The sequence below is a fragment of the Phyllobates terribilis genome, unplaced genomic scaffold (genome assembly GCF_046119375.1).
Source record: "Phyllobates terribilis strain yellow unplaced genomic scaffold, ASM4611937v1 Scaffold_2__4_contigs__length_985480577, whole genome shotgun sequence".
Classification (NCBI taxonomy): Eukaryota; Metazoa; Chordata; class Amphibia; order Anura; family Dendrobatidae; genus Phyllobates; species Phyllobates terribilis.
Window position 1 is genome coordinate 439184868 of NW_027362762.1, and position 26819 is coordinate 439211686.

The 26819-nt window shown below is 46.9% G+C and overlaps 1 protein-coding gene across 1 annotated transcript in view; it reads left to right on the forward strand.

Annotated features, from left to right (window-relative positions):
- Positions 1 to 1713: 1713 nt before the first annotated feature.
- The window catches only part of SSC4D (scavenger receptor cysteine rich family member with 4 domains), a 95956-nt gene continuing 70850 nt past the window's right edge, over positions 1714 to 26819 (forward strand). Inside the window, exon 1 of the mRNA XM_073669114.1 lies at positions 1714 to 1828. Coding sequence (XP_073525215.1) covers positions 1714 to 1828 — 115 coding nt within the window. The remainder of the gene's footprint in view (positions 1829 to 26819) is intronic.

The window sequence follows — 26819 nt, forward strand, 5'->3', positions numbered from 1 at the left end:
AATACCAAAACAGCATACAAACAATGTCCAGGTTTTTTTAAATTATACAATAGAAAACTGTATCAATTGTAAACAGTGATAATGATGGGAATAATATTCATTGTGATGATAATTTATACTATAATGTCAGTTGTGTATTATTTGCAATGTTGAACTCGAGAACACAGAGCCCACCACCTCTTAGGGCCCACCATCCATTTACTATAGAAATAAGAAAGTCTGCAACAAAAAGGAGGACAGCGCTGTGTACATTAAGATAAAGCATGTGAAACTAAATATCAAAGATTTCTTACATTTTTTTTAGCACTATATGGACTACATTGGATTAGATGGACCACGTTGACCATATTCACTTTAATGGCTTCGTGGTCTATGTGCAAAAATGATGGATAACACACTTACCAAAAAATCTGGTGTGTGAAAAAGCCCTTATTGATGAAGATGGGGAATGGAAGAGGGTCCTTTACCAGTTATGGCTTTATTAATTTGGAAAGAGAACTTCCTCTAACTCTCCACCATTATAGACTATTTATGAAAGGTTATGTTTCTATATCACCTATGAGGTCATAACTGACTGAGGGCATTTTAGCTTGACTCACACAGCTGTCAGTGAGTGTGTATATGAACTATGAATATTTATACTCATGTACAATGCTGGATAGCTGTCACTCTGAGTTTGGGGGCTCTCATTCAGTAAAGGATAATATGGGTGTTGTGGGATGGGGCCCCCAGTCATCCATAACTGATTGAGGGCTCCATCCCCCACCAGTCATATCACCCCTAACTGAATGAATCCCCTCCCTCACACTGACAGCTATACACACTATAGATGAGTATAAGTACTCACACACAGTCTACACAATAAACACATGTACTCACACACAGTGTACACAATAAACACATACCCAATTAATATACACACAGAAAACCTTACTTTACAGCTGAGTGATGGTAAAAAGGTTCAACTTTGTGTAGCTGCAGTCTGTAGACCCCTTCACTCTCTCTGCCCTTACAGCAAAGAAGATAGAAGTTTGTGTGTGAGACCGAAGGAAGGAGGTGTTAAGGTCTCACAGAGTTTTATTAAGGTCGTACTGCAGAACTCAATGTAGATGCCAGTGCTATTTTAAATGATGCTCTTGACTTCAGCTGAAGTATCTAAGCTCCAAACATACAAAAGCAAGGGGGGAGGGGCACTGGAAGATCCTCTGATGCTCTACTAGGCCAGTCCGACACTGATTATTTGTATTATTTCATAATGACAATGGTTGTAATATCTACATTATAGAGTTAAGCAGAAGTATTGGCAAAACTCTGGTCCAGCTGACACATTGGTAGTCTATGTTAGCTGTAACAGAGCCCTGAGAACCTCATCCTACCTACGGGTAGCCCCAATGCCTCTTCTAAATAATGCCAGGCCTACTAATCAGAAGAGGTGCATCGGAAGTTGATAGGTAGGAGGAAGTTCACAAGGCTCTTGATCTTTTTGCACAACTTTACAATGTTATAATTCTGTATTACTACTATAATATTTACTATATATTTAAAATGTATTTTTTATATATTTGTTTGCAAATGTGAAAATTAATTATTCTAATTTTAAAAGCAGGAAACCTAAATAATCCTGTTAGATATAACTACTTTTCTTTAGGTTTTGGGACTTCTCCCAGAATTTGGTGGTTAAATGATCATTGGTGCTATAATATGACTAGAGAAATGAAAGAAAGTCCATACCACTTAGCTGAACATAGAATATTAAGACCAGCTCTCTGGATGCTGACTGCTTACATTGTTCCAGCTGTTGTTTTCCTTCTTCTCATCAGTCCATCAGGTAGGAGTTCATGTTTCAAATCTGTTTAAATTGCATCTGAAACATTGTTTTGGTCAAGTATTGTTTACGTTTGAAAAATATAAGTGATGATCAATGGTCCCTCTAAGCTCGCCCTTTAACGTTGGCCAAAAGCTGAACCCCCATACATGGGTACACTTGGCCAATTGTACATGTGTTCTGAGTGTTGAGAGGTGTATAAGCTGCTGACAGACACCTCAGGTCGTAGCTTGTCTTCCTTGAGTCAAAAATCAGGCTTTTTTTGAAAGTTAACGTTTCCTTCCCCCCCATACTTCTGCCAACTGGAGATCAATAGGAGACCTTCCATACACATTAGACCAATTACATATGGCCAGCTTAAAGAGAACCTGTCAACAGAATTTATACCTAAGCTAATAACAGCACTGAATTTGAGAAACAGCCGAGTCTATTCTGCCGATATCATGCCCACAAATCATGCCGATATGATGGTAAGGCGCCCTCCAGCTCACAAGAGCCCACAGGGACTTACTGTGACAAACCTCTGAAATGCACAGGATTTGTGGCCCAAGGAGAAGGCGAAGAGGGTCTTGCTGGGACATCATTCAAGTCTTTGTTTTATGCGATATCAACAGAATGTTCTAAACTGTTCCTCACTAAGCATGCACCTCTTGGACTTTTTCAGGTAATTATATTATGTGGAGCCAAATATTAAAAAGTGAATTTAGCAAAAATGTTGAGAACTTTGTATGAATACTATGGGAGTGATAGGAATCAACATTACAAGGCAAATAGAGCTCTGATATTAGCTTATGGGTGTAAATCCTGATGATGATTTCATTTTTGTAGAGAGGAGAGAGAACAGTCGTGTTGATGGATTGGTAATATGTATATTGATGACAAGTTGGCAACAATGGATACTAGAAGCAGAAATTTACAAACTAATTTAGTTCCTACATGATAGCAAGATGAACATTTACGTTTCTGTGACTGTCCATTGAGAAAATGCTGATGTTAAACTATATTTATATGGTAATTACATTTATTTATGATTTTAAGTCTCAGACTTGTCTGTTACAATGGTTATTAATTAATGGAGTTTCTTTCACTTTCCTCTACTATTAGTCAATGTTCCTACAGGATGTATTGCACAAGACTAATTACGAATTTCTTCTGCATATCTTAAACTGCAAATTATCTATCTGGTCTAGCCATCTTCTAGATAATAAATCAGTTTAATATGTAATTGCAGTCTCATTAGTCAAAAAACTTCAGAACTAAGTAATCAGTGGGATTTGTCTTAGAGCAATAAAAAGCGACGTCAAACATATACAGGAAGGCAATCTGAAAAAAAGACAAAAAAGACAAATATGTACTAAACACAATAAAACCCCATATTCAAATATGATCAAAACACAGTGATAAAACAAGCTATATGGCTTAAAGTAAATCTCAACTTTCTATAAAGAACATTTTTAGAGCTGAAATTCTGTCCTGATTCTTTTCTCTGTTTATCTTTATAGCAGTATTAGCTCCGATTTTTTTTATACAAAGTTCCAAATGTCCCACATAAATATAAATTTAAAGGAGAATAAGCTGTCTGTCTACAGTCAGCACTACAGTTTATAATTCTAGTATGTTATTTTTTGAATCCCATGTCTGAAAAAAAAAACTCCAATCTCCATATTAAAAAATTAAACAATCCTGAGTTTTGAAACAAGCAATAGTAAGTATGGACACCCAGTTTAACTTTTAGAAAGCTGAAACTCCTGGCAAGGTTGTGGTTGGGAAACCTCTTCTATGCATGGCACACACAGAAATATGTATAACCTGGTAAAATGGTAAAACCTACATTGATTATTCCTTCATTCATGTTTCATTTTTCAAGAAATGTTTGTACCTAATAATTTTATTATAAGCTATAAAATGTAGATAATTAAAATGTTTGTAGATTGCAGAGTAATTAATTTGTTAGGAGCCTCCTTGTGGAAATGTTTATAGCGTTCACAGACTATAAAGGCTATTTTACAGAATATCCTATGATATATACACTATGTAACCTGCTGTATAATATATACACTGTTCTGTTCTTTTATTACGTATAATTCCCAATAAAAGCTTGGGTTTACCAAGCCAAGGAGAAAACATTACTAGACATTGATGGGAAAATCTACAGTGCAGAATATGAAGCAGAGTGGTACAATTTTACTCCTGGAAGAAGAAAAGTATCACACTACTGACCGTTGTAGATTTGTCTAAAGCATAAGATAAATTTGTGTTTTTCAGAGGAGAAAGTATCTGATTTCAATGTTTGATTTAAATATACTGTATAGTTACTTACAATATTAGATATTAGATTTTATTTTGCTCACCTTCATCAATGAAGAAAATTGTTCAGTCTAGACATTGTTTTCAGCTGTTTCACCTATGTTGTCTGTGAGATTAAGTGATGTTTTTTAATATTTTATCTGTAATGATTAAGATACTTTTGTCAGCAATTCAACTGAGCACCCTAACTCTGTATATAACCCTGTATGTAACTACACTAATCAAGGAAGAGTTGCTTGTTGCTGCTCCATCATCAGGGACTCATGCCTTGCCAGCCCTTTCCAGCTATTTTTCTTTTTGGAATTTGAGGCAATAGAAATACAACATTTTATATAAAGCATTTTAATATGATGGGTTATGGGCCGATAGAACATTGACCTATGCAGCTGTATATGGGCCCAAGAGGTAGGGGGGTCCACTTCCATCTCCAAAGTGGCGATCCTCTTTTTTCACGGACACATTATTGGACTGCAAAGGGCCCATATTTTGTTCCTGCACAATGTCCCTCTTCTGTCTGTGTCCATCCGTTTGATGGGAGCTATATACTTGACTGCATAAATGAAATATATCAGTACATTGTGACTCTAATAATGCTAAAGGTAGTTATAAAAACGTGTTAAAATTGACTGGGAAACAGATAATTGTTCAAATTAATTGGATACAATATCTCAGGGTTTACTAATATGGACTAGACATAGCACAGTGAGCATCATATAACAGAATGGAAAAATCAGGAATTCTTTTAACTTACAGAGAGGCTGAGAAAATGTCAAGCAAAGTATTGGAGAAATTCTGAGTCGGCTGCCAAGGCCGGAAACCAGAGACAGACGATTAGATGATAAACTAAAGAGCCAAAGTCATGTAATAGCAGGTTCAGGAAGCCTACAGGTTACACAACAGAGCACAGCAAATAGCTGAGACTAGACTGTTTTTTAGAATGGCTGTTGGAATAATCCTTTGCTTGGCACATATTCAAAGAGGTCATATCTAGCACTGTTGCTCACAATATAAGAATAGATGATTCTGTCTTATAGAGCCTTGGGCAATACCTTGTAATGCAGAAAAGAGTTGTTCACCCATAAAATCAATAAAAAAAAACTACTGTAGATATAATTACAAGATTAGGGTTTGTGCAAATGACAAATCTATGTGCCAGTACCTTGTATTGGGGTAAAGAGAACTTGTACGAACCAATAAGTACTCCATCATCCACCACATACATTCCATTAGGTGCTATTAGTATTTAACCCAATAGTCATGGCAATTTCCTGGAAGGTAAAACAAACACCAGAAAATTTGCACCATAGTAGGCCCATTTTGATCTTTGCAATGTGATTGTCAGGATTTGGGATGCAAAGAAATATTAACTAAAGATGAATAAATTGATTCAATGATCAAGTCTGTGTCAAATATTTAGAAATTTGCTGCATCTAGTGGTTTCAAACAATTTGCAATTTGCTGCCATCATTTTACATATTACACAAGATTGTATCAGGTAAGGAAGGATCCCATGATCTCTGTTGCCACCAAGCAGTCTTCCCCATAATTCCATGCATCTATCAAATCACATAGTATAACACAAACAATCATGAGGAACTATCATAGTCTTTATAAAAGCAGAAGCAGGAAATGCAGGAGCCATTTTGTGGTGAATCTGAAAAAATTAGAGGACATCACAGCTTAGCCATAGAGATAGGGATAGAAAGCCATAAAACAATAAACCAATTCTACACCATGTTCCAAATTATTATGCAAATTGGATTTAAGTGCCATAAAGATGTAATCTTTTGTTTTCAAGCATACTCATGGATGTTATTGTGTCTCAGGGCTCTTTGGATCACTGAAATCAATCTCAAAAACCTGTAAATAATTAGTTTGACAGGTGAGCCCAATTAAAGGAAAATTACTTAATATGGACATTCCACATTATTAAGCAGGCCACAGGTTTCAAGCAATATGGGAGAGAAAAATGCTCTCTGCTGCCGAAAAGCATCAAATAGTGCAATGACTTGGACAAGATATGATAACATTAGATATTTCATGAAAACTTAAGCGTGATCATTGGATTGTGAAGAGATTTGTAGCTGATACAGAGCACAGATGGGTTTGTGCAGATAAAGGCATAATGAGGAAGGTTTCTGCCAGACAAATTCATCGGATTAAAAAAGCAGCTGGTAAAATACCATTACAAAGCAGCAAACATATATTTGAAGCTGCTGGTGCCTCTGGAGTCCTACGTACCTCAAGGTGTAGGATCCTCCAGTGGCTTGCAGTTTTGCATAAGCCTACTATTAGGCCACCCCTAAACAGTGGTCACAAGGAAAAATGGTTGCAGTGGGCCCAGTCTTACATGAAAACTAGTTTTAAAAACAGTCTTGTTTACTGATGAGTGCTGTGCAAACCTGGTTTGTCCAGATGAATGGAATAGTGGGTGGTTGATGGATGGCCACCATGTCCCAACAAGGCTGCGACATCAGCAAGGAGGTACCTGTGTCATGTTTTGGGCCGGAATCATGGAGAGAGCTGGTAGGCCCCTTTGGGGACACTTAAGATGTGAAAATAACCTTGACAATATAGAGTTTCTGACTGACCACTTTCTTCCATGATACGAAAAGAAGAACCCTGCTATCCATAGCAAAATCATCTTCATGCATGACAATTCACCATCTCATGCTGCAAAGAATACCTTTAAGTAATTGACTGCTATGGGCATAAAAGGAGAGAAATTCATGGGGTGGCCACCATCCTCCCCTGACCTTAACCCTGTTGAGAACCTTTGGAGTATCCTCAAGCAAAAGATCTATGAAGGTATACGGCAGTTCACATCAAACAACAGCTCTGGGAGGCTTTTATGATATTTTGCAAAAAAATTCAAGCAGAAACTATCCAAAAACTCACAAGTTCAATGAACGCACGGTCACACGGTCAAGTCAGTAGCTGTGAGTCTGGACCGCATATTCCTTACCCTGATCCTCCTTCCTCCCACCATCCCGAGTACCCAGAGACAACTGATCCCACACTTGGACACTCAGAAGATCTGTTCACTTTTCCATTTGTAGATTTGGGCCTCTCGCTCGGCCAGCTTCAACTGAGTCAAGAGGAGAACACGTGTAGAGATGCCCAAATATTTGAGCAGTCACGGTCACATGAAGGCAACGGTGGGAAAGTGCAATTACTGTCGCAAGAGGTAGATGATGATGATGATGATGATGATGATGAGACACAATTGCCAGAAAGTCAGGAGAAGGACCAGGGAGCGGAAGTGGAAGATGAGGTGGTGGATGATATAGTAACTGACCCAACCTGGCAGGGGAACATGCAGAACGAGGACAGCAGCACACAGGGGAAGGGAGGCATAGCACCACAACAGGCAGGAAGAAACAGTGTGGTGGCCGCAGACACAAGGTGGGAAAGCGTTCCCCGTAACACCAACATGACGGAAGTTGCCAGTACAACTGTTAGGTCTTCCCAAGTCTGGTTGTTTTTTAAAGACTCTGCAGATAACCCCAAAAAGGCCATTTGCACCACCTGCCAGTCCAGCATCAGCAGGGGTAGCAAAACTAGCAGCCTGACCACCAGCATGATCAGGCACATGGCACCAAAGCACCCTACTAAGTGGGCCGAACCCCAGGGTCCAGAAACAGTGTCTGTGGGTGACACAACTGCTTCTTCTGCTGTTGCACGCCAATCCCCTGTCTTTGGCGCATGCGAAGTTGACTCTCGCCCTGCATCTGTCGTTGCACACTCTCAACTAGAACCATCAGCAAGCATGTTCATGTCTTTGTCTAAGCACAGCATTCAGTTGTCCCTACCCCAGTCCTTGGAACGCAAGCGCAAATACGCAGCCAAAGCCCCACATGCCACACTACTAAATTCACACACATGACTGCTTGCGCTCGAAATGTTGCATTTTAGGCTCATGGAGACGGAAGCATTCCGCAACCTGATGGCGGCAGCCATCCCTCGATACTCGGTCCCCAGCCGCCACTATTTCTCCTGGTGTGCCGTCCCCGCATTACACGAGCACATGTCCCACATCATTAGCCATGCCCTCAACAACGCAGTTACTGGGAAAGTCCACATAAGCACGGACACGTGGACAAGTGCTTGTGGGCAGGGACGGTACATCTCACTGACGGCACACTGGGTTAATATAGTGGACGCCGGGACTCAGTCGGACCTTGGGAAGGAACACGTCCTCCTGACACTGAAAATTGCGGGCCCTGGGTCAATCAGGGTTGCCCCCACATTCTACAGCTCCTGCACCTCCTCCTCCTCCATCTCCGAAATGACCACATCAGTCAGAAGCTGGAAGTACAGCAGCACTGCCTCGGCCAAGCGGCAACAGGCTGTGATGAAGCTAATATGCTTAGGTGACAAACTGCACACCGCTGAAGAGTTGTGGACAGCTCTGAAAGAGCAGGCAGATCTGTGGCTGACACCGCTGAACCTACAGCCAGGCATGGTCGTGTGTGACAATGGCTGGAACCTGATGGCGGCTCTGAAGCGAGGCAAACTCACACACGTACCATGCCTGGCCCATGTGCTTAACCTCGTGGGTAAGCGGTTTCTCAAAACCTACCCAGATCTGTAGCATCTGCTTGTCAAAGTATGCCATGTGTGTGCCCATTTTAGAAAGTCAGCTACAGCTTCCGCCGCCCTTGCCGCGCTTCAGCAGCATTTGCAGCTTCCAGCTCACCGACTGTTGTGCGATGTCCCCACGCATTGGAACTCTACATTGCAGATTTTGGGAAGGATTTGTGAGCAGAAGAGGTCAGTTGTTGACTACCAGCATCAACACGGCCATTGGTATTCAGGTCAGACTCCACACATTAGACCTCAGGAGTGGACATGGATGTCAGACACCTGTACCATACTCCAAAACTTTGAGGAGTCCACCAAGATGGTGAGCGGCGATGACACCATAATTAGCATCACCATCCCACTTCTCTGTCTTTTGAAATGCTCTCTGCTCCCAATTAAAGAGGATGCATTGCAGGCAGAGCATGATGAGATGGAGCAAGGAACCATACAGGGTGATTCCACACAGCCCAGCCTCATCTCATTCCAACATGGATTGGGTGACAATGAGGAGGAGGAAGAACAGGAGCTAGTTTCCTGCGCTATAGACGGTACTACCTGCACAACTGTCATACCGTCTGTTCAGCGTGGATGGCGTGGATGGTCAGTCATCCTCTTGGTAAGGACACGGAAGTCTTGCCTCTTTGCAGTCTGGCACACATGGCTGAGTTTATGTTATGCTCCCTTTCCCGGGACCCTCGCATTGTCTAAATTTTGGGTGACAGTCATTACTGGTTGGTGACACTTCTAGACCCATGCTACAAGGAGAACTTTCTGTCTCTTATTCCCGTGCATGACAGGCCTATTAAAATGGGGCAGTACGAGAAGGCCCTTGTTGCAGAATTATTTAAAAAATTCCCATCTGAAAATGCTGGCAGCAGAGGTCAGAGTTTGTTGGACAACCAAGGAGTACAGGTGAGAGAGACACAAATGCAATCCAGCAGAGGCAGGAGAACACTGTCAAAGTTCTGAGACAGTTTACTCAGACCCTCACATCGCACAGACCCTGAGGCACGAGGTACTCTCACAAGGAGGGAAAAGTTTCGGAAGATGATGAGGGAGTACCTTGCTGACCGTACCAACATCCTCCGTGATTCCTCTGTGCCTTATAATTATTGGGTATCCAAGCTAGACACATGGCATGAACTGGCTCTCTACGTCATGGAGGTCTTGGCCTACCTTGCTGCAAGCATTTTGTCAGAACAGGTTATTAGTGAAGCTGGTGGAATTATAACCGATAGGCGTATCCGCCTGTCAACTGAAAATGCTGACAGGCTGACTCTTATAAAAATGAACAAGGGCAGGATTGGGCGAGACTTCTCAACACCACCGAATGATGGCAGCGTAGCATAAACTCAAATACAGTGTCTTTTTTTGGGAGGTCTAACTCTATTCACATGCACCTCTGTCTTCACACCCAGACATGGGTATATGCTTCCTGATTTTGTCTATTTGCTCTTGTCCTCCTCCTTCTCCGCATCCTCATCCTCCACCACCATATCACAACAATATCTACCATATCACCATACCTACATCTCTTGCAAGGGGCATTAGAGTTCCTCCAAATTTTTGGCAGCCGTTTTATTCACTGCATAGGCAAACAGTATGGGAGACCCACTTCCTAAAAATGGGAACATTGTTTTCAGTAGGCCCTCCGACATCTACGTCTCTTGAAAGGGACATTGAAGTTACTGCAAATTTTTGGCAGCTGTTGGATTCACTGCATAGGCAAACAGTATGGGAGACGCACTTCCTAATAATGGGAACATTGTTTTCAGTAGGCCCTCTGACCTCTACTTCTCTTGCAAGGGACATTGGAGTTCCTCCAAATTTTTGGCAGCTGTTGCATTCACTGCATAGGCAAACAGTATGGGAGACGCACTTCCTAATAATGGGAACATTGTTTTCAGTAGGCCCTCTGACCTCTACTTCTCTTGCAAGGGACATTGGAGTTCCTCCAAATTTTTGCCAGCTGTTGCATTCAATGCATAGGCAAACAGTATGGGAGATCCACTTCCTAAAAATGGGAACATTGTTTTCAGGACGCCCTCCGACCTCTACGTCTCTTACAAGGGACATTGGAGTTCCTGCAAATCTTTGGCAGCTGTTGCATTCACTGCATAGGCAAACAGTATGGGAGACCCACTCCTTTCTAATGGGAACATTTCATTACTGTGGCCCAGCTCTATGTGTCTTTAAATTGTTATTGGGGTATTTCCTAAATTTTGGCAGCCGTTGGACTCACTGCATATGACGCGCCCCCTGGGCCGTGGGGTCCTTGGTGCCGGGCCAGTCTTTGCTAGGGGAATTATTTACAGGGAATTATAGTTTATATATAAAGTTTGTGACGCCACCGGTGGTATGCGGCTAAAGGGAGCCGCCGCTGCGGAGCAGGTCCTCTAGAGTTGATGTTAGTGCAGCAAAGCTGGTGTGGCTCTCCACAGGTAGAGCTTAGCTCCAGGACAGTGTAGATGTTATAGGTTGTGCTGGGCGTTGTAGTGCAGGGGTTGATGGCGCAGATAATAAATCACAGTGTTACGCTCGCACCCGGACTGACTGGCGTGTACATGATTAGTGATCACACTGGACCATGAACCGAGGAGTGCCTGGAGCGGCGTAACTAAGTATCAACTCGGTCCGACCAAGGTCACACGGTGGCTCAGTCGACTCCGTGAACCAGGGAGGAACCGAGCAGAGGGACCAGGTGCTACTCCAGGTCAGACCCCGGTCACAGCTGTTGACCCACACCGGGGAATGCAGGAACAGGGAGGTTAGGCTGGCATACAGACAGGTGGGTACTGGCAGGCATGGCTGGCATGCAGACAGGTGGGTATTGGCAGGCACGGCTGGCATGCAGACAGGTGGGCACTGGCAGGCATGGCTGGCATACAGACAGGTGGGCACTGGCAGGCACGGCTGGCATGCAGACAGGCGGGTACTGGCAGGTAGGAACGCAGGCAGGATAGGGACCAGTACAGACTGGGACACAGGAACGGAGCCGCAGGTGCGGTAGACAAGCAGAGCAGAGCAAAACCCGCAGATGCGGTAGACAAGCAGAGCAGAGCAAAACCCGCAGATGCGGTAGACAAGCAGAGCAGAGCAAAACCCGCAGATGCAGTAGACAAGCAGAGCAAACAAAATCCGCAGATGCGGTAGACAAGCACAGCAGAGCAAAACCCGCAGGTGCAGTGGACAAGCAGAGCAGAGCAAAGCCCGCAGGTGCGGTAAACAAGCAGAGCAGAGCAAAACCCGCAGGTGCGGTAGACTAGCAGAGCAAAGCAAAATCCGCAGATGCGGTAGACAAGCACAGCAGAGCAAAACCCGCAGGTGCGGTAGACAAGCAGAGCAGAGCAAAGCAAGCAGGTGCGGTAAACAAGCAGAGCAGAGCAAAACCCGCAGGTGCGGTAGACCAGCAGAGCAGAGCAAAACCCGCAGGTGCGGTAAACAAGCAGAGCAGAGCAAAACCCACAGGTGCGGTGAACAAGCAAAGCGGAGCAGAGCAAAACCGCAGATGTGGTGGACAAGCAGAGCGGAGCGAAACCGCCGGTGCGGTGAACAAGCAGAGCAGAGCAAAACCGCAGGTGCGGTGAACAAGCAGAGCAGAGCGAAACCGCAGGTGCGGTGAACAAGCAGAGCAGAGCGAAACCACAGGTGCAGTGAACAAGCAGAGCAGAGCGAAACCGCAGGTGCAGTGAACAAGCAGAGCAGAGCGAAACCGCAGGTGCAGTAAACAAGCAGAGCAGAGCGAAACCGCCGGTGCGGTGAACAAGCAGAGCAGAGCAAAACCGCCGGTGTGGTGGACAAGCAGAGCGGAGCGAAACAGCAGGTGCGGTGGACAAGCAGAGCAAAGCAAAACCGCAGGTGTGGTGAACAAGCAGAGCAGAGCGAAACTGCAGGTGCAGTGAACAAGCAGAGCAGAGCAAAACCACAGGTGCGGTGAACAAGCAGAACCAGATACACACAGGGTACTTACAATGAAGTAGCGAGTGTACACAAAACTCACAAACAGAAGTTCAGAGACAACGAGTTGGAGTTAGGTGCAGGATCAGACACGGCAGGAAAAGGGAAAGGTCGGAAATAGAGACAAACCGGTAACGAGCTAAGACACAGTTCAGACAGGGACTGAACCAGGAACAAGATACAGGAACGAGCCTGGGAACTCAGCCCCCAGGGTGGCGGAGACAGACTAGAAGTCACAGATACAGGTAACAGGCCTGGGTATACAGCCCCCAGGGGCGGAAACAGACAAGATACAGGACGGGACCTGGCAACTCAGTTGCACAGAACACACTGAAGGAAAGTGTTGCTCAGGCACCCCCTACTCAATAGAGGGGGTTTAAGTATCCAGTGACTCACAGCAATAGGATGGGGAGGCATTAGGAGTGCGCACACAGTAATTATAAGAATCAAGCAGTAGCCGCGCCGCCGCCCTAAGCAATCAGACAAGAGACACAGCAGGTACCGGAGCAAAGTGTGCAGCCTGGATTGATAGGTAAGATGGAGGTGGTAAGCCATGCCAGCACACCACAGGGATGTTACAGTACCCCCCCCCTTTACGCCCCCTCTTCTTCAAGCCTGCAAGGATTTTCTGCAGAGAATTTGGGGGCTGATCCTTCTCTTCAAGAAGATTACCTCTTCTGTCCACTAGAGGGAACGAAACTGGTCTCACCATCTTGGTGACTAGGATGCTTCCTCCCATCGAGCCATCCTCAGCCACAGATGAAGTGAGTGAAGTACCAGGAACAAGACACAGGAAAGTCTCTCTCCATTTGTTAATATCAGATAGCACCCCAAAAGATTCACGGGACAACTGGAGATCCTCCACCGGGTTGGAGGGGTGCAGAGACTCGGGGGTAACCACCGCCTTGACGTACACTTTACCAAGCTTACTGGATGAAGTGGGCGAAGTACCAGGTACAGGGTGCAGAAAAGTCTCTCTCCATTTGTTATCAGATAGCATCCTGGAGGATTCAGGAGGCAACTGGAGGTCCTCCGCCTGGTTGGAGGGGTGCAGAGACTTGGAGTTAGCCACCACCTTGATGGACTTATTGCCAGATTTGTTAGAGATGGAGGATCCTTGCTTAGGGACCAACTTCAGTCTGGTTTCTGAGATGACACGTCTGCAAGGCGGGGCGGTACCTGAAGCCAGATCATTGGTACAATCGTTGAGACTGTGTGGGGACAATACCTCCACATCCCTTCCTTCAGAGACTTCAGCGCACAGCGAGTCAGCGACTAGCAGATCTGGTGAAGAAGAAGAAGACACTGCTGACTGTCCTGAAGATTAGAGATGAGCGTTGTTCTACTCGAACTGTTCGCCAATCTCAAATTCGAGCTGTTTTGGGCGGTGTTCGAGCCGATCGGCGAACACGAACAATTTGAGAAAAATTCGGCTGTTCGAGGTTATGTTCGATAACTGTTCGTGCACCAAAATCATAACTGGATTTTTTCTCAGTAATGATGAAAATTAATGTTAATACGCAGTTTGAGTGTACAGCGGGGCGGGGGGAGGAGCAGGGGATGGATCTCTGCAGGAACAATGAAGATCTCCATTTTTTTTTCTCTTTCCCGCATTTGCAGTGGGGAGGTGCAATCTGTCAGCCTATCAGCAGCGCACACACGGAGCGAAGTGCTTTTTTTCACACAAGCAAGGGCATGTGTCATTGGCAGTGTATGTCACATGTCCTTGCCCTATAAGACCAAGCCATTTTCCCCGTCGCCACCATTTTCTCACTGCTGCAGCTGCGTGTTAGACGGCACCGCTGTTGCTGTGTGCGCTATACCTTGTTAATTTCAAGCCAATTTTCGCACAAATATACAGATAGCTTGGGAGTAGGGAATAGTTGTGATTGCAGTCCTTTTAAGGACTAGGTTACAGCATTTCTTACGACTTTTATCAGGCAGGTCTGTGCTCTTAAATAGATAGATTGTGGGAGTAAAGACTAATTGTAATTGGAGTCCTTTTCAGGACTAGGTTACATCAGTTCCTATCAGTTTTTGCCAGGCAGGTCTGTGCCAGTGCTGTGCAAGTTTTTTTCACAGCATTTGGCTGAATCTAGCAAAGCTAATCCTTTTTGGCCTATTGCAGAGTGTGTTAGTCAGTGGAGTAGCCTATCTGTGTTGCAAGATATACCACCTGTGTATAGAATACCAATTTTTTACTGCACCTAGTGAAGTAAAATCTTTTGGGCATAGCATCATTCTATTAGTCCATCTATACTGACCTCCATCAGGTTGCAAACTGAATATAATTTTTTTCTGCATCTAGCTCTGAAAAAATATTTGGGCTTCTAGCAGTGTGTGGGACTTGGTCTATTAGTCCATCTATACTGACCTCCATCAGGTTGCAAATTAAAAATAATTTTTTTCTTCATTTAGCTCTGAAAAAATATTTGGGCTTCTAGCAGTGTGTGGGACTTGTTCTATTAGTCCTTCTATACTGACCTCCAGCAGGTTGCAAATTGAATATAATTTTTTTCTGCATCTAGCTCTGAAAAAATATTTGGGCTTCTAGCGGTGTGTGGGACTTGGTCTATTAGTCCATCTATACTGACCTCCATCAGGTTGCAAATTAAAAATAATTTTTTTCTGCATCTAGCTCTGAAAAAATATTTGGGCTTCTAGCAGTGTGTGGGACTTGGTCTATTAGTCCATCTATACTGACCTCCATCAGGTTGCAAATTGAATAAAAAAAATTTCTGCATCTAGCTCTGAAAAAATATTTGGGCTTCTAGCGGTGTGTGGGACTTGGTCTATTAGTCCATCTATACTGACCTCCATCAGGTTGCAAATTAAAAATAATTTTTTTCTGCATCTAACCCAGCCAATAGTTTTGGCCTAATACCACAGTTTGGCCACTCAGCTCTGCTCGGTTACCATCCATTGTTTTTTTGTGCAAACAACTCCAGAGTTGTGAATTAGTTAACCACCAAAATGAGTGGAAAAAGGCCTGCTGCTGGTGGAAAAGGGAATAGGCGTGTTGGGAAGGGGAAAAAAGGTTGTGTCCGTGGGGTAGGTGCACAAGAAAGACCATCTTCCAGCCAAACTAAAATGTCTACTTCTTTTAGCGGACAATGTGATAAGATCCCTTTCTTACGGCCACGCCAATCGCTACAAATTCCAGATGAGGCACAAAAACAGCAGGTGCTTCAACGGATATCAAGTGCTCCTTTAAGTGGGCTCTCCTCCACATCAACTTCAACATCACAAATACTCCAGTCCTCAAAGGTGTCACCCAAATCGCACTTGCTTCCTCACAGCTCCCAAATCTCCAGCTGCCCGTCTGAGTATGAGGTAGAACAGATGGTTGAGTCTGCAGAGCTGTTTACTCATACCATAGCCTGGGAATCAGAGGTCGACTCCAGCGCTTCTGTGAATCCAGACGAGGAAATGATCTGCACTGATGCCCAGAATCTTTATGAGTCGGATCCAGGACCAGACGCAGAAGGTTCTGACCATAATGTAGACCCTCATTCCCAAACTGTAACTCCTGTTGGTGGAGACAATGAGGAAGACGATGATAAGACTCAAATACCTGATTGGATCGACAACTTTAGTTTTTTGTCAGGGCAGGAACAGGTTGGCTCTGAGGACGACGGGTGTGATAACGCACAGGGTGATGATGATGAGGTCGGAGATCCCACTTACTGTCAACCCACAGTCAGCCAAGAGATGAGGTCAGCAGAGGAGGTGGAGGAAGATGCTAGTGACGACGAGGTCAGGTTGCGCCTTCCTGGACAGAGACGTAGTACTGGAAGCACGTCAACAACTGCATCCTCAAACACAACTCTGCCTCTCACCACAAGTCGTGGTGGCTCTTCAGGTCGCATGGGTGCTAAGCCTTGCATAGCCTGGGCATTTTTTCAGATCGATAAAGATGACCCAACTCGTGTTATCTGTAACATTTGTCAGCAAAAGCTAAGTAGAGGCCAAAAAATACATAGTTTGAGTACTTCATGCATGTGCAGCACTGATCCTATTAGGCCATCTATAATAAGCTTCACCAGATTTAAAATTAAAAATAATTTTTAGCTGCATCTAGCCCGGAAAATAATTTTGGGGCTCCGAGATGCGCAAGACACATAAGTGCCTTCTTGCTGCACTACCTGCAGCATGACCCTCATATTGTCAGAATTCGAAGTAATCATGACTACTGGGTTGCCACACTCTTAGATCCCCCAAACTTTTCGATCAACCTTTTCATTTTAATAAAGACCAAAAAAATGGTCATTTTTGAAATTATAAGCATTAGCAGGTTGTTAGAAACTGAAATCAAACAGTTTTCAACTCAAAACTTTATTCTAGGTGATGTTACATTTTCACATAGGACCCCTTGTTCGAAAGGAGCTTCTGAACTCTCTCGTCCATTGAATTTGTCAGGTTTTGGATGGTTTCTGCTTCAATTGTTTTGCATGAGGACAGAATACCCTCCCAGAGCTGTTGCTTAGATGTGAACTGCCTCCCGCCATCATAGACACTCCTTTTAATGATGCTCCAAAGGTTCTGAATGGGGTAGAGGTCAGGGGAGCATGGGGGTCACACCATAAGTTTGTCCCCTTTTATGCCCATATCAGCCAGAGATGCAGATGTTTTATGTGCAGCATGAGATGGTGCATTATCATGCAGAAAAATGATCTTGCTGTGAAATACACGGTTCTTCTTCTTGAACCATGGCAGGAAGTGCTGTTTGAGAAAATCCACATACATTATGGAGTTCATCTTTAGCGCCTTCAGGGATCCTAAAGGGGCCGACAATCTCTCTCCCCATGATTCCAGCCCAAAACATTACTCCACCTCCTCCTTGTTGGCGCTGTAGCCGTGTTTGCGTGGGGTGTCCATCAACCAGCCATCCTCCACTCCATTCATCTGGACCATCGAGCGCTGCACGGCACTCATCCGTGAACAAAACAGTTTTGAAATCAGTCTTCATGTAATGTTTGGCCCACTGGAGCCGTTTCTGCTTGTGTGAAGTGGATAAAGGAGGTCGACAGGATGGCATATGCACAGCTGCAAACCTCTGAAGGACCCTGCATCTTGTTGTTCGGGGGACGTTGGAGGCACAAGCAGCTTCAAAAACTTGTCTGCTGCTATGACAAGGCTTTTTTGCCGCTGCTGTTTCAACCTGACGTAATTGCCTGTAGGAAAGAGTCCTCAATTTGCCCTTATCAGCACGCACACGTGTGTACTGTGAATCAGCTACATACTTCTTGATTGCCAAGACACTTCATCCTGATCATCGCACAATGTTGATTGTAGTCATGCCTTGACCTAAACACTCCACAATTTGTTGCTTCTCAGCAGCCGACACATCCTTTTTCTTTCCCATTTTGGCAGAAAATGTAGGCTGCTTAATAATGTGAGAGAGCCTTCTTAAGTAGTCTTGCCTTTCATTGGACACACCTGCCAAACTAATTAGCACAGGTGTCTGCAATTGCTTACAGTGATATAAAGATCCCTGACACACATCACCATCAATGAGTTTAACTGACAAACAAACAAATTCTTCCCTTATCACTCCTAAACACTTTTTGCATAATAATTTGGAACGCGGTGTACATGTGCTTTTCCACAAAACACCAGTGGTTCACGTAGTGAATCTTACAGTTCTAACTTGCCAACCGTGGTCTGTATGGAATTGTTCAATAAAGGGCCCAAATTAAGATAACATAGATGGGAGAGGTCTCTATGAATAGGAATTCCTAAGTATTTGATACCCTGTGAGGGCCAGGCAAAGGGAAAGTTGGACTGGATGGAATCCTATATGGATTTAGGGAGGGAGACATCGAGGGCCTCAGACTTCGCTGCATTGATTTTAAAATTTTACCATGTAACAAAGTGATCTATTTCAGCCATAACAGCAGGGATGGATATATGTGATTGAGTGATATATACTAGGACATCATCAGCAAATAGAGAGCACTTGTACTCGGTGCCTCCCACCTCAATCCACCTAATATTGGGGTTATGGCGAATTGATGAGAGCAGGTGCTCCGTCACTAGGATGTATAAGAGAGGGGACAGAGGACATCCCTGCCTTGTCCCATTGGTGATTGTGAAAGGTGATGAAAATGTTCTGACGCACCCCCTGGGCCTTGGGACACCCGGAGCCGGACCCTTTTTGGTGGATGCTGGTGGTTGTAGTCTTCGTGGCGGCGATCCGGTTCCGTGGCTCAGGGCGGTCAAACCAGTGGCGGAACTATTTATGTGGTTTTGATGTTTAAATGTCCGACTACGCCACCCGTGGATTGCGGTCAGAGTGAACCGCCGCTACAGGGCAGACCGCTAAGGCTGGTGTTGTGGGTGCAGCAGAGCGTAGCATAACTCCCCACGGGAGGAGTATAGCCTCAGGGCAGTGTATGCGGAGGATGGGGGTGATGGTGCAGGGCAGCAGCAGTAACGACACGGAGTCAGTGATGCAGTTCAGGGCCTTTACTCACAGTTCTTATTATCCAGACCACGTCTGCAGGTAACGGCTGCCCACGTCGTACTGTGCTCACCAGGTGAGGGGCTCAGACAACTCCCAGATAACTTTGGAGCGCTTCACAGGACCCCCTTTGTGTGTCCTTTGTCTGGCCTTTCTTACCAACACTTCTGTCCGGCTGCCTCGGGCCTCCTCTTGGTAAACTTGGCGCCAGTTTCCCTGACCCTATGTGGTGCCTTCCTAGCGGGTGGAGCAAGGGGCTGCGCCACATAAAATGTCAGAGCCTCCGGTTTCTAGCTGAGGGTCGTTTCCTGCCTCCACTAGTTCGGGGACCGGTCTCCCCCTTTGGCCTGACCCCTCCACGCAGGTGGATTCGGGCGTGCGGTGGCGACTCGCCCGTCCGCACCCCTGGGATCCCTTCATTCCTCGTTCCTGGAGCCTTCTCCGCTCCTCTTCCTTCCTTCTCCCTCTTGCAGGCCTGGGCCTCTGTTACTAGGCCCGCCTCCGGAGCAGAGCTCATGCAGAGCCCCTGCTCCCTGCCACTTCTGCTCAGACTTCTCTGCACTGAACTAAGATGGTGCCCACCTTTTATACTCCCTTCTCAATGCACCCAGGAACTGCTTCCTCCCTGCTCCTGCACTGCAGGGTTCCCCTTCCTCAGTGTTCCCTCCCCCCACTCCAGCCAGGGACAGGGACTGTCGTGCCCATCTCAGGGGCATATTGGTCGCCCTGCCCCACGGCAATGTGGTGTAATGCATGCAGGTGTCGGGTCCTGATCCACACTCCATCCTTATCTGAGAGTGAGATATCACACCTCTGGGTGAGGTGCAATACGTCTGTAGCAACCGAGCCCTCGGTGCTACAGTTCCATTTATCTTCAGCCTAGGTGACGTATTGTGATACAGGGCCGTGATTTTGGCTATAAAAGGGTCCCCTAGACCCCTACCCCAAGCTTTTTAAGAGAATCATATATGGCGTGCCAGGAGACTCTATGGAATGCTTTCTCAGCATCCAACGAGAGTATCTACTTACAAATTTTTAACTGCATCTAGCCCAGGAAATACTTTGTGCCTAGTAGCAGTGTCTGCTAGTCAGCGGATTATCCCGGCTGTTAAGCAAGCTACACCACCTGTAGTTTGGACACTTAATTTTTTCAAAGGAAATGCTTCGGGACCACGGGATACTTAGTGAAGAGCATCAGGAGGCACCCCAAGGCATAGGGGCTGGGACTGGCACTAGGATGCCTTGCGGTGGACAGCCGAGCTCGATCCTTATAAAAGCTTTTTAACTGCAGCAGCTTTAGTGGACGCTACTGGAGCTGGAATTACGCGGCTGCTGGCATGAGACTTGCCCTCCAATAGATCCTTGTAAATGGATTTAAAGTGTATTCATTTAAATTAGAGGGACAATTTAAATTAAAAAGCTTAGAGCTGCCTCCACCACAGGGGGGCTCTCTCGACCCACCAGCGGACAGGCACCAGTATTGGGAGAGGGGGGCTGGCCGTCAGGGTTCACCGCGGCTCTGGCACAAACCCGGCGACACGGAGGTGGCACGGGCAGGAGCGGACTGGCCGTCTCGGCTTCTCACTTTTTGGATTTTAGAAGGGCATGACATGCCTATATCTGTGTCTCCCCCTCCTTTTACTCCTCCACCTCTTTTCTTTTCGCATGACTATATGTACTTGTCACTTTTCCATGTGTTAGTTGTGTCTTCTGAGCAGTTTGTCAGCTTTTGGACACCTTTGAAGGTGTTTTCTATGTGTTTCTATGTGTTTTTGTTTGCCTGCCATTGGTTTTAACGGTGTTCGAAGGTGTTCGACGAACAGTTCGACGAACAGTTCGGCGAACACACGGGTGTTCGACGAACCGAACCGAACTCGAACACTACGGGGGTGGCTCAACACTACTGAAGATATGAGGACTGGACACCCCTTGTACCTCAGCAGTCCCCCAGGAAACACCATGCAGGATCTCCAGACCTGAGTGGGCACTAGATCTCTCCGCTCCGGACGACGTGTGGGTAAACCAGACAGCACCTGGAATGTGAACTTCTTCATGTGTAATGCTCCAATCTGGAGCTTAATTTGTACAGACATATTTTGACTGTTTTTGAGTAGGGCTCGTCCTTCCGCTAACAATGCCCAAACCGGATTCTGGAGTTGTCGGACGGTAATCAGACACCGACTCTTCAGGGCTTTATGCCCGAAACTTCTCATTAATCCGAGGCCTTCACTTGCCACGGAGACAGTCACGGTCATCTGTGGAGAGGAAACACTAACGCCAAGGGCAGCCTCTCATACAGACCTAATATCTTGGGATTCTCCAACCTTCGCCGGACAAAGACCGTCAGGGTGTCCCAAAAAACCGCAGCGGGATCGCAATCCGATTTTGTGACTGAGTTCTGGCCTCTGCTTTGCCTGACGAACATGGTCATCTTTCATGGATTATGTGCAGGTAGCTGCCTCTACAGGAAGAGGGGAACAGGAGGTCTTTGGGAGGACAGAACCTGGCGTGACTGTTTACCTCTACGCCTTGCACGTCTGGAATGCCTCTTGAGGTTGGGAAGAGAAGTATTCTGTGGAGCATTGACATCCTGTGTGGATTCTGTGTGGGCAGCAGCCTCTTCTGGCTGGGGAAATGGTGGGCTATCTACACGCATCACCCATCGGGACTGCTCCAGGATATTGGAAAGGGAAGCTTTAGCAGAAGCTTCAGGGTTAGGGTCATCGAAGACCATTAGAAAGGCCACCAGGAAGGCCTGCAGGTCAGAGACGATAGGATCCCATGCTTCCCATAGGGGGGTGATCCAATTCAAGGCATCACCCGCTAAGTAGGACATCATGAATTCTACGTTAACCCGATCAGTGGGAAAATAGTGAGCATAGAATTTGAAATGCAGCATACATTGCTCCACAAATGCATGGCTTTGTTTTGGATCCCCATAGTACCATGGTGGATCCACAGGAACAAGTGCTGATAGTTCTATTTGGGCTGGTGCGTAAATCGCCTGGACTTCAGCTTGAGAAATTTTTTTTCCTTGGTACATGTATTCACCAGACAAGGATTCAAATGTCTCTGAGAGCGAAGGGCCGTGGGGCTCAACGGGGACCATGGCCTGAGCAAACTGTTACGCTCGCGCCTGGACTCACTGGCATGAGCATGATTAGTGATCCCACTGGACCATGAACCGAGGAGTGCCTGGAGCGGCATAACTAAGTATCAACTCGGTCTGACCAAGGTCACACGGCGGCTCAGTCGACTCCATGAATCAGGGAAGAACCGAGCAGAGGGACCAGGTGCTACTCCAGGTCAGACCCCGGTCACAGCTGTTGACCCACACCGGGGAATGCAGGAACAGGCAGATTAGGCTGGCATACAGACAGATGGGTACTGGCAGGCACGACTGGTATGCAGACAGGTGGGTATTGGCAGGCACGGCTGGCATGCAGACAGGTGGGCACTGGCAGGCACGGCTGGCATGCAGACAGGCGGGTACTGGCAGGTAGGAACGCAGGCAGGATAGGGACCAGTACAGACTGGGACACAGGAACGGAGCCGCAGGTGCGGTAGACAAGCAGAGCAGAGCAAAACCCGCAGATGCGGTAGACAAGCAGAGCAGAGCAAAACCCGCAGGTGCGGTGAACAAGCAGAGCGGAGCAGAGCAAAACCGCTGGTGCGGTGGACAAGCAGAGCGGAGCGAAACTGCAGGTGCAGTGGACAAGCAGAGTAGAGCAAAACCGCAGGTGCGGTGAACAAGCAGAGCAGAGCAAAACTGTAGGTGCGGTGAACAAGCAGAGCAGAGAGAAACTGCAGGTGCGATGAACAAGCAGAGCAGAGTGAAACCGCAGGTGCAGTGAACAAGCAGAGCAGAGCGAAACCGCAGGTGCAGTGAACAAGCAGAGCAGAGCGAAACCGCTGATGCAGTGAACAAACAGAGCAGAGCGAAACCGCAGGTGCGGTGAACAAGCAGAGCAGAGCGAAACAGCATGTGCGGTGAACAAGCAGAACCAGATACACACAAGGTACTTACAATGAAGTAGCGAGTGTACACAAAACTCACAAACAGAAGTTCAGAGACAACGAGTTGGAGTTAGGTGCAGGTTCAGACACTGCAGGAAAAGGGAAGGTTCGGACATAGAGACAAACAGGTAACGAGCTAGGACACAGTTCAGACAGGGACTGAACCAGGAACAAGATACAGGAACGAGCCTGGGAACTCAGCCCCCAGGGTGGCGGAGACAGACTAGAAGTCACAGATACAGGTAACAGGCCTGGGTATACAGCCCCCAGGGGCGGAAACAGACAAGATACAGGACGGGACCTGGCAACTCAGTTGCACAGAACACACTGAAGGAAAGTGTTGCTCAGGCACCCCCTACTCAGTGGAGGGGGTTTAAGTATCCAGTGACTCACAGCAATAGGCTGGGGAGGCATTAGGAGTACGCACACAGTAACTATAAGAATCAAGCAGTAGCCGCGCCGCCGCCCTAAGCAATCAGACAAGAGACACAGCAGGTACTGGAGCAAAGTGTGCAGCCTGGATTGATAGGTAAGATGGGGGTCTTGCAAGGTGGGAGATGGTAAGCCATGCCAGCACGCCGCCAGGGATGTTACACACAGAGACAGTGGGGTGCAGTCCTTAGGGTCTTTACTCACGGTTATTGCAGTCCAAGCTACAGGTACCAGTGTAACCTCCCTCGTCATGCTGCGCTTACTCAGGGAGGGGTTCAGTCCACCCTCTGATATCTACGGAGTACTCAGTGGGACCCCCTTCTGTGTGTTCTCTCTGGCCGTCTCCCTGCACCTCATACCAAGTGTCCCAATCCGGTACCTGCGGGCCTTGTCGGGCGACGTCTATTCCGTCCCCTGGGTCCTCTATAGCTACCTTCTTGGTGAGACTGATATGGACTGTTGGCTGCAGGATTTGAAATACTGCAGCCTCCGGTTTCTAGTTGAGACTTGCAGTCTCCCGCTAGTTGAGGGACCGGTCCCCTTTGTGTGGCCTGACCCCTCCACCTCCTGGTGAATTCGGGCGTACGGGTGGCCTCCAGCACTGCCCGTACCCCTGGGGTCCCTTCTTCGTTCCTGGAGTCCTTCCTGCTCCTCTCTCCTTCTCCTTCAGTCCTGGGCCTCTCCTCAGGCCCTCCTCCTGAGCAGAGCTCCTGCAGAGCCTCTGCTCCTTCCACTTCTCCTCCTCTGACTACTCTGTCTAAACAAGATGGCGTTTCTATTTATACCTTTCTTCATGTGCTCCCCTAAGCTACTTCCTCCACCCACACCCACTACATAGCCCCTCCCAACAGCTAGGGACCCGGGACTGTGCTCTCCCTTAGGAGAAATCTCGCCCTGCCCCCACTGCGGGTATGTGTTGGATGCAGGTGTTAGGGTCCCGAGCTGTACTCCTTCCTTACCTGAGAGTGAGATACCACACCACTGGGTGAAATGCAGTACCTCTGTGGCGACCGAACCCTCAGGGGCGCCTCACATACCCTATAACTGGATAGCAGACCCGACCCTTTCTAATGGGAACATGTCATTACTGTGGCCCAGCTCTATGTGTCTTTAAATTGGTATTGGGGTTTTTCCCAAATTTTGGCAGTCCTTGCAGTCACTGCATGGGCATTACTACTATAGGAGACCCACTCCTTTATAATGGGAACATTTTTTTTACTGAGACCCTCCTCTATGGCTCTTCAAAGGGGTATTGGGGTGTGTCCAAATTTTTGGCAGCCCATCCAGTCACTGTGTCGCGCCCAGGAGATGGGGAGGACTCGGCGCCCGGGCCTTATTGTTAGTCTTGGGGGATGTCGCGGTAGTTGGCTCCCGGGCCCGTACCCTGGGCCTCTCTTTTAAAAGGGTGGATTATTACTTAAAAGTTCGTGACGCCACCTGTGGTGTCTGGTGAGAATCACCAGCGCTGCGGCAGCCCACTGAGGCCGGTGTTAAGGCAGCTTGCGTGGTATAGCTCCCCACAGGTGGAGCTAGGCCTCAGGTCAGCGGAGAAGAAAGGATGCAGGACAGATGGGACCCAGCCGGGTCAGAGCAAGAACAGGGACAGACACGATAGTCACTTCAGTACCTTTTACTGATGTTATTCAAGGCTCAATCCGGAGCATTGTAGGGTGAAGGGTGCATATCAGGATCCTCCCCAGTGAGCGGGTATAGGGCCTCCTGTTCCTTGCCTTTGTGTAGTAAGTTTCTGACCTGCCTGGAGCTAGGCTTAATTTTGTCTTTGTCCTGCACCGGCTGACTTTGTGGTAGGGCCTTCTCTTGGAGTACGCGTTCCCAGCTTGCGGGTCCTCCGTGACTCCTGGCTCTGGTACGTATCAGCTTTTGGGTGATCCTGGGACCTGAAGTCTTCCAGGGGTCTCCGGTTGTCTCTACAGGGGGGTATACGACCCTGTAGACGCGGAACCGGTGTCCGGTATATGTTTTCTGGGGTGAGCTTGTAAAGCTCCTCTGCCCCCGATGCTACTCATTCCTCTAGCCTTCGGCCTACTCGAGGCCCTCACTAGGCTATACACACTGGCAGCTAGCTGGCTGCTTCTTCTGCCGCTCTCCAAGCGTCGGCAACGCTCCTAGCTCACTAACTTGAGCTACTTGAGTCTAGCTTGCAGGAGCCTGGTGCTCCACTGCTGAACCTTTAGCTGTGTTCTGGCTAGACTGCAAACTGAAACTAGACTGAGCTTCACTGCAGACTGACCTGTTTCTGTGTCTCACTCTGCAGGAACTGAACTGCCTAGCTCCCCCTTCCCTATTTATATCCCTAACGGGCTCCCTCTGGTGGTCTGAGGTGGAAGGTGGAGGTGTGTGTATGCTGTGAGGGCCTCTTGTGGAGGAATCCGTTTATGCACCCCTCTAGGATCTGTGGCACTCATGCGCAGCAGGGGCGCCACAACTGCATACGCAATAACAGTATAGGAGACCCACTGTTTAATAATGGGAACAACAAAGCATAGCCGCCTGCTTTAATACATTTACATCCCCTTTTTTGTAGTGTATGTCCGTTTGTGGTTTCTCGTGGATCTGATCTTTGTTTTTGTTTTTTTGCTCTGATAACCTCTTTGTTGTGTCTGCCATTAAGTTACACTATTACCTTTAAATCAGTTTTTTAGGTGAAAAAATAAGTTCCAAATGTTTTAACAGCTGAATGACCTATAATAAATATTTTCATCATAGATCTCTAAGGGCTGTATGAAATGGACTCAGGAGAAGAGCCCACTTCATACGCAGCAGATGCCGGGTATGCTGCATAGCCAAAAACCGCCTGTAAGAGTATGTGCCCACAATGCGTCCGGGCCTGCGGCCCAGACGCTGCGGAAGAGCCGGCGGCAGCTTCCGCTCATCTATGCAAATGAGCGGCAGCCATTTTTTTTCACATGCGGACTTTCCTCATAAAGGTTAGGTCTATGGGGACAGCCCGCATGTGGACCCGCCGGAGAAATTGACATGCTGCGGTCTGGAAAGACGTGCCGTATGTCAGTTTCCACAGGTGAGCCGCAGACGCATAGTGGTGCATGGGATTTCTACAAATCCCATCCACTATGTTGTAGCCTCTGGCCGCTGTGGGTTTGACGCTGCAGAAGTCCGCAGTGTCAAACCCGCAGCGGCTCTGGATCGTGGGCAAACAGCCTTACTGGAGTTTGCTGTGATTGCTGAAGTTTATCTTTTATATAACGCAACACA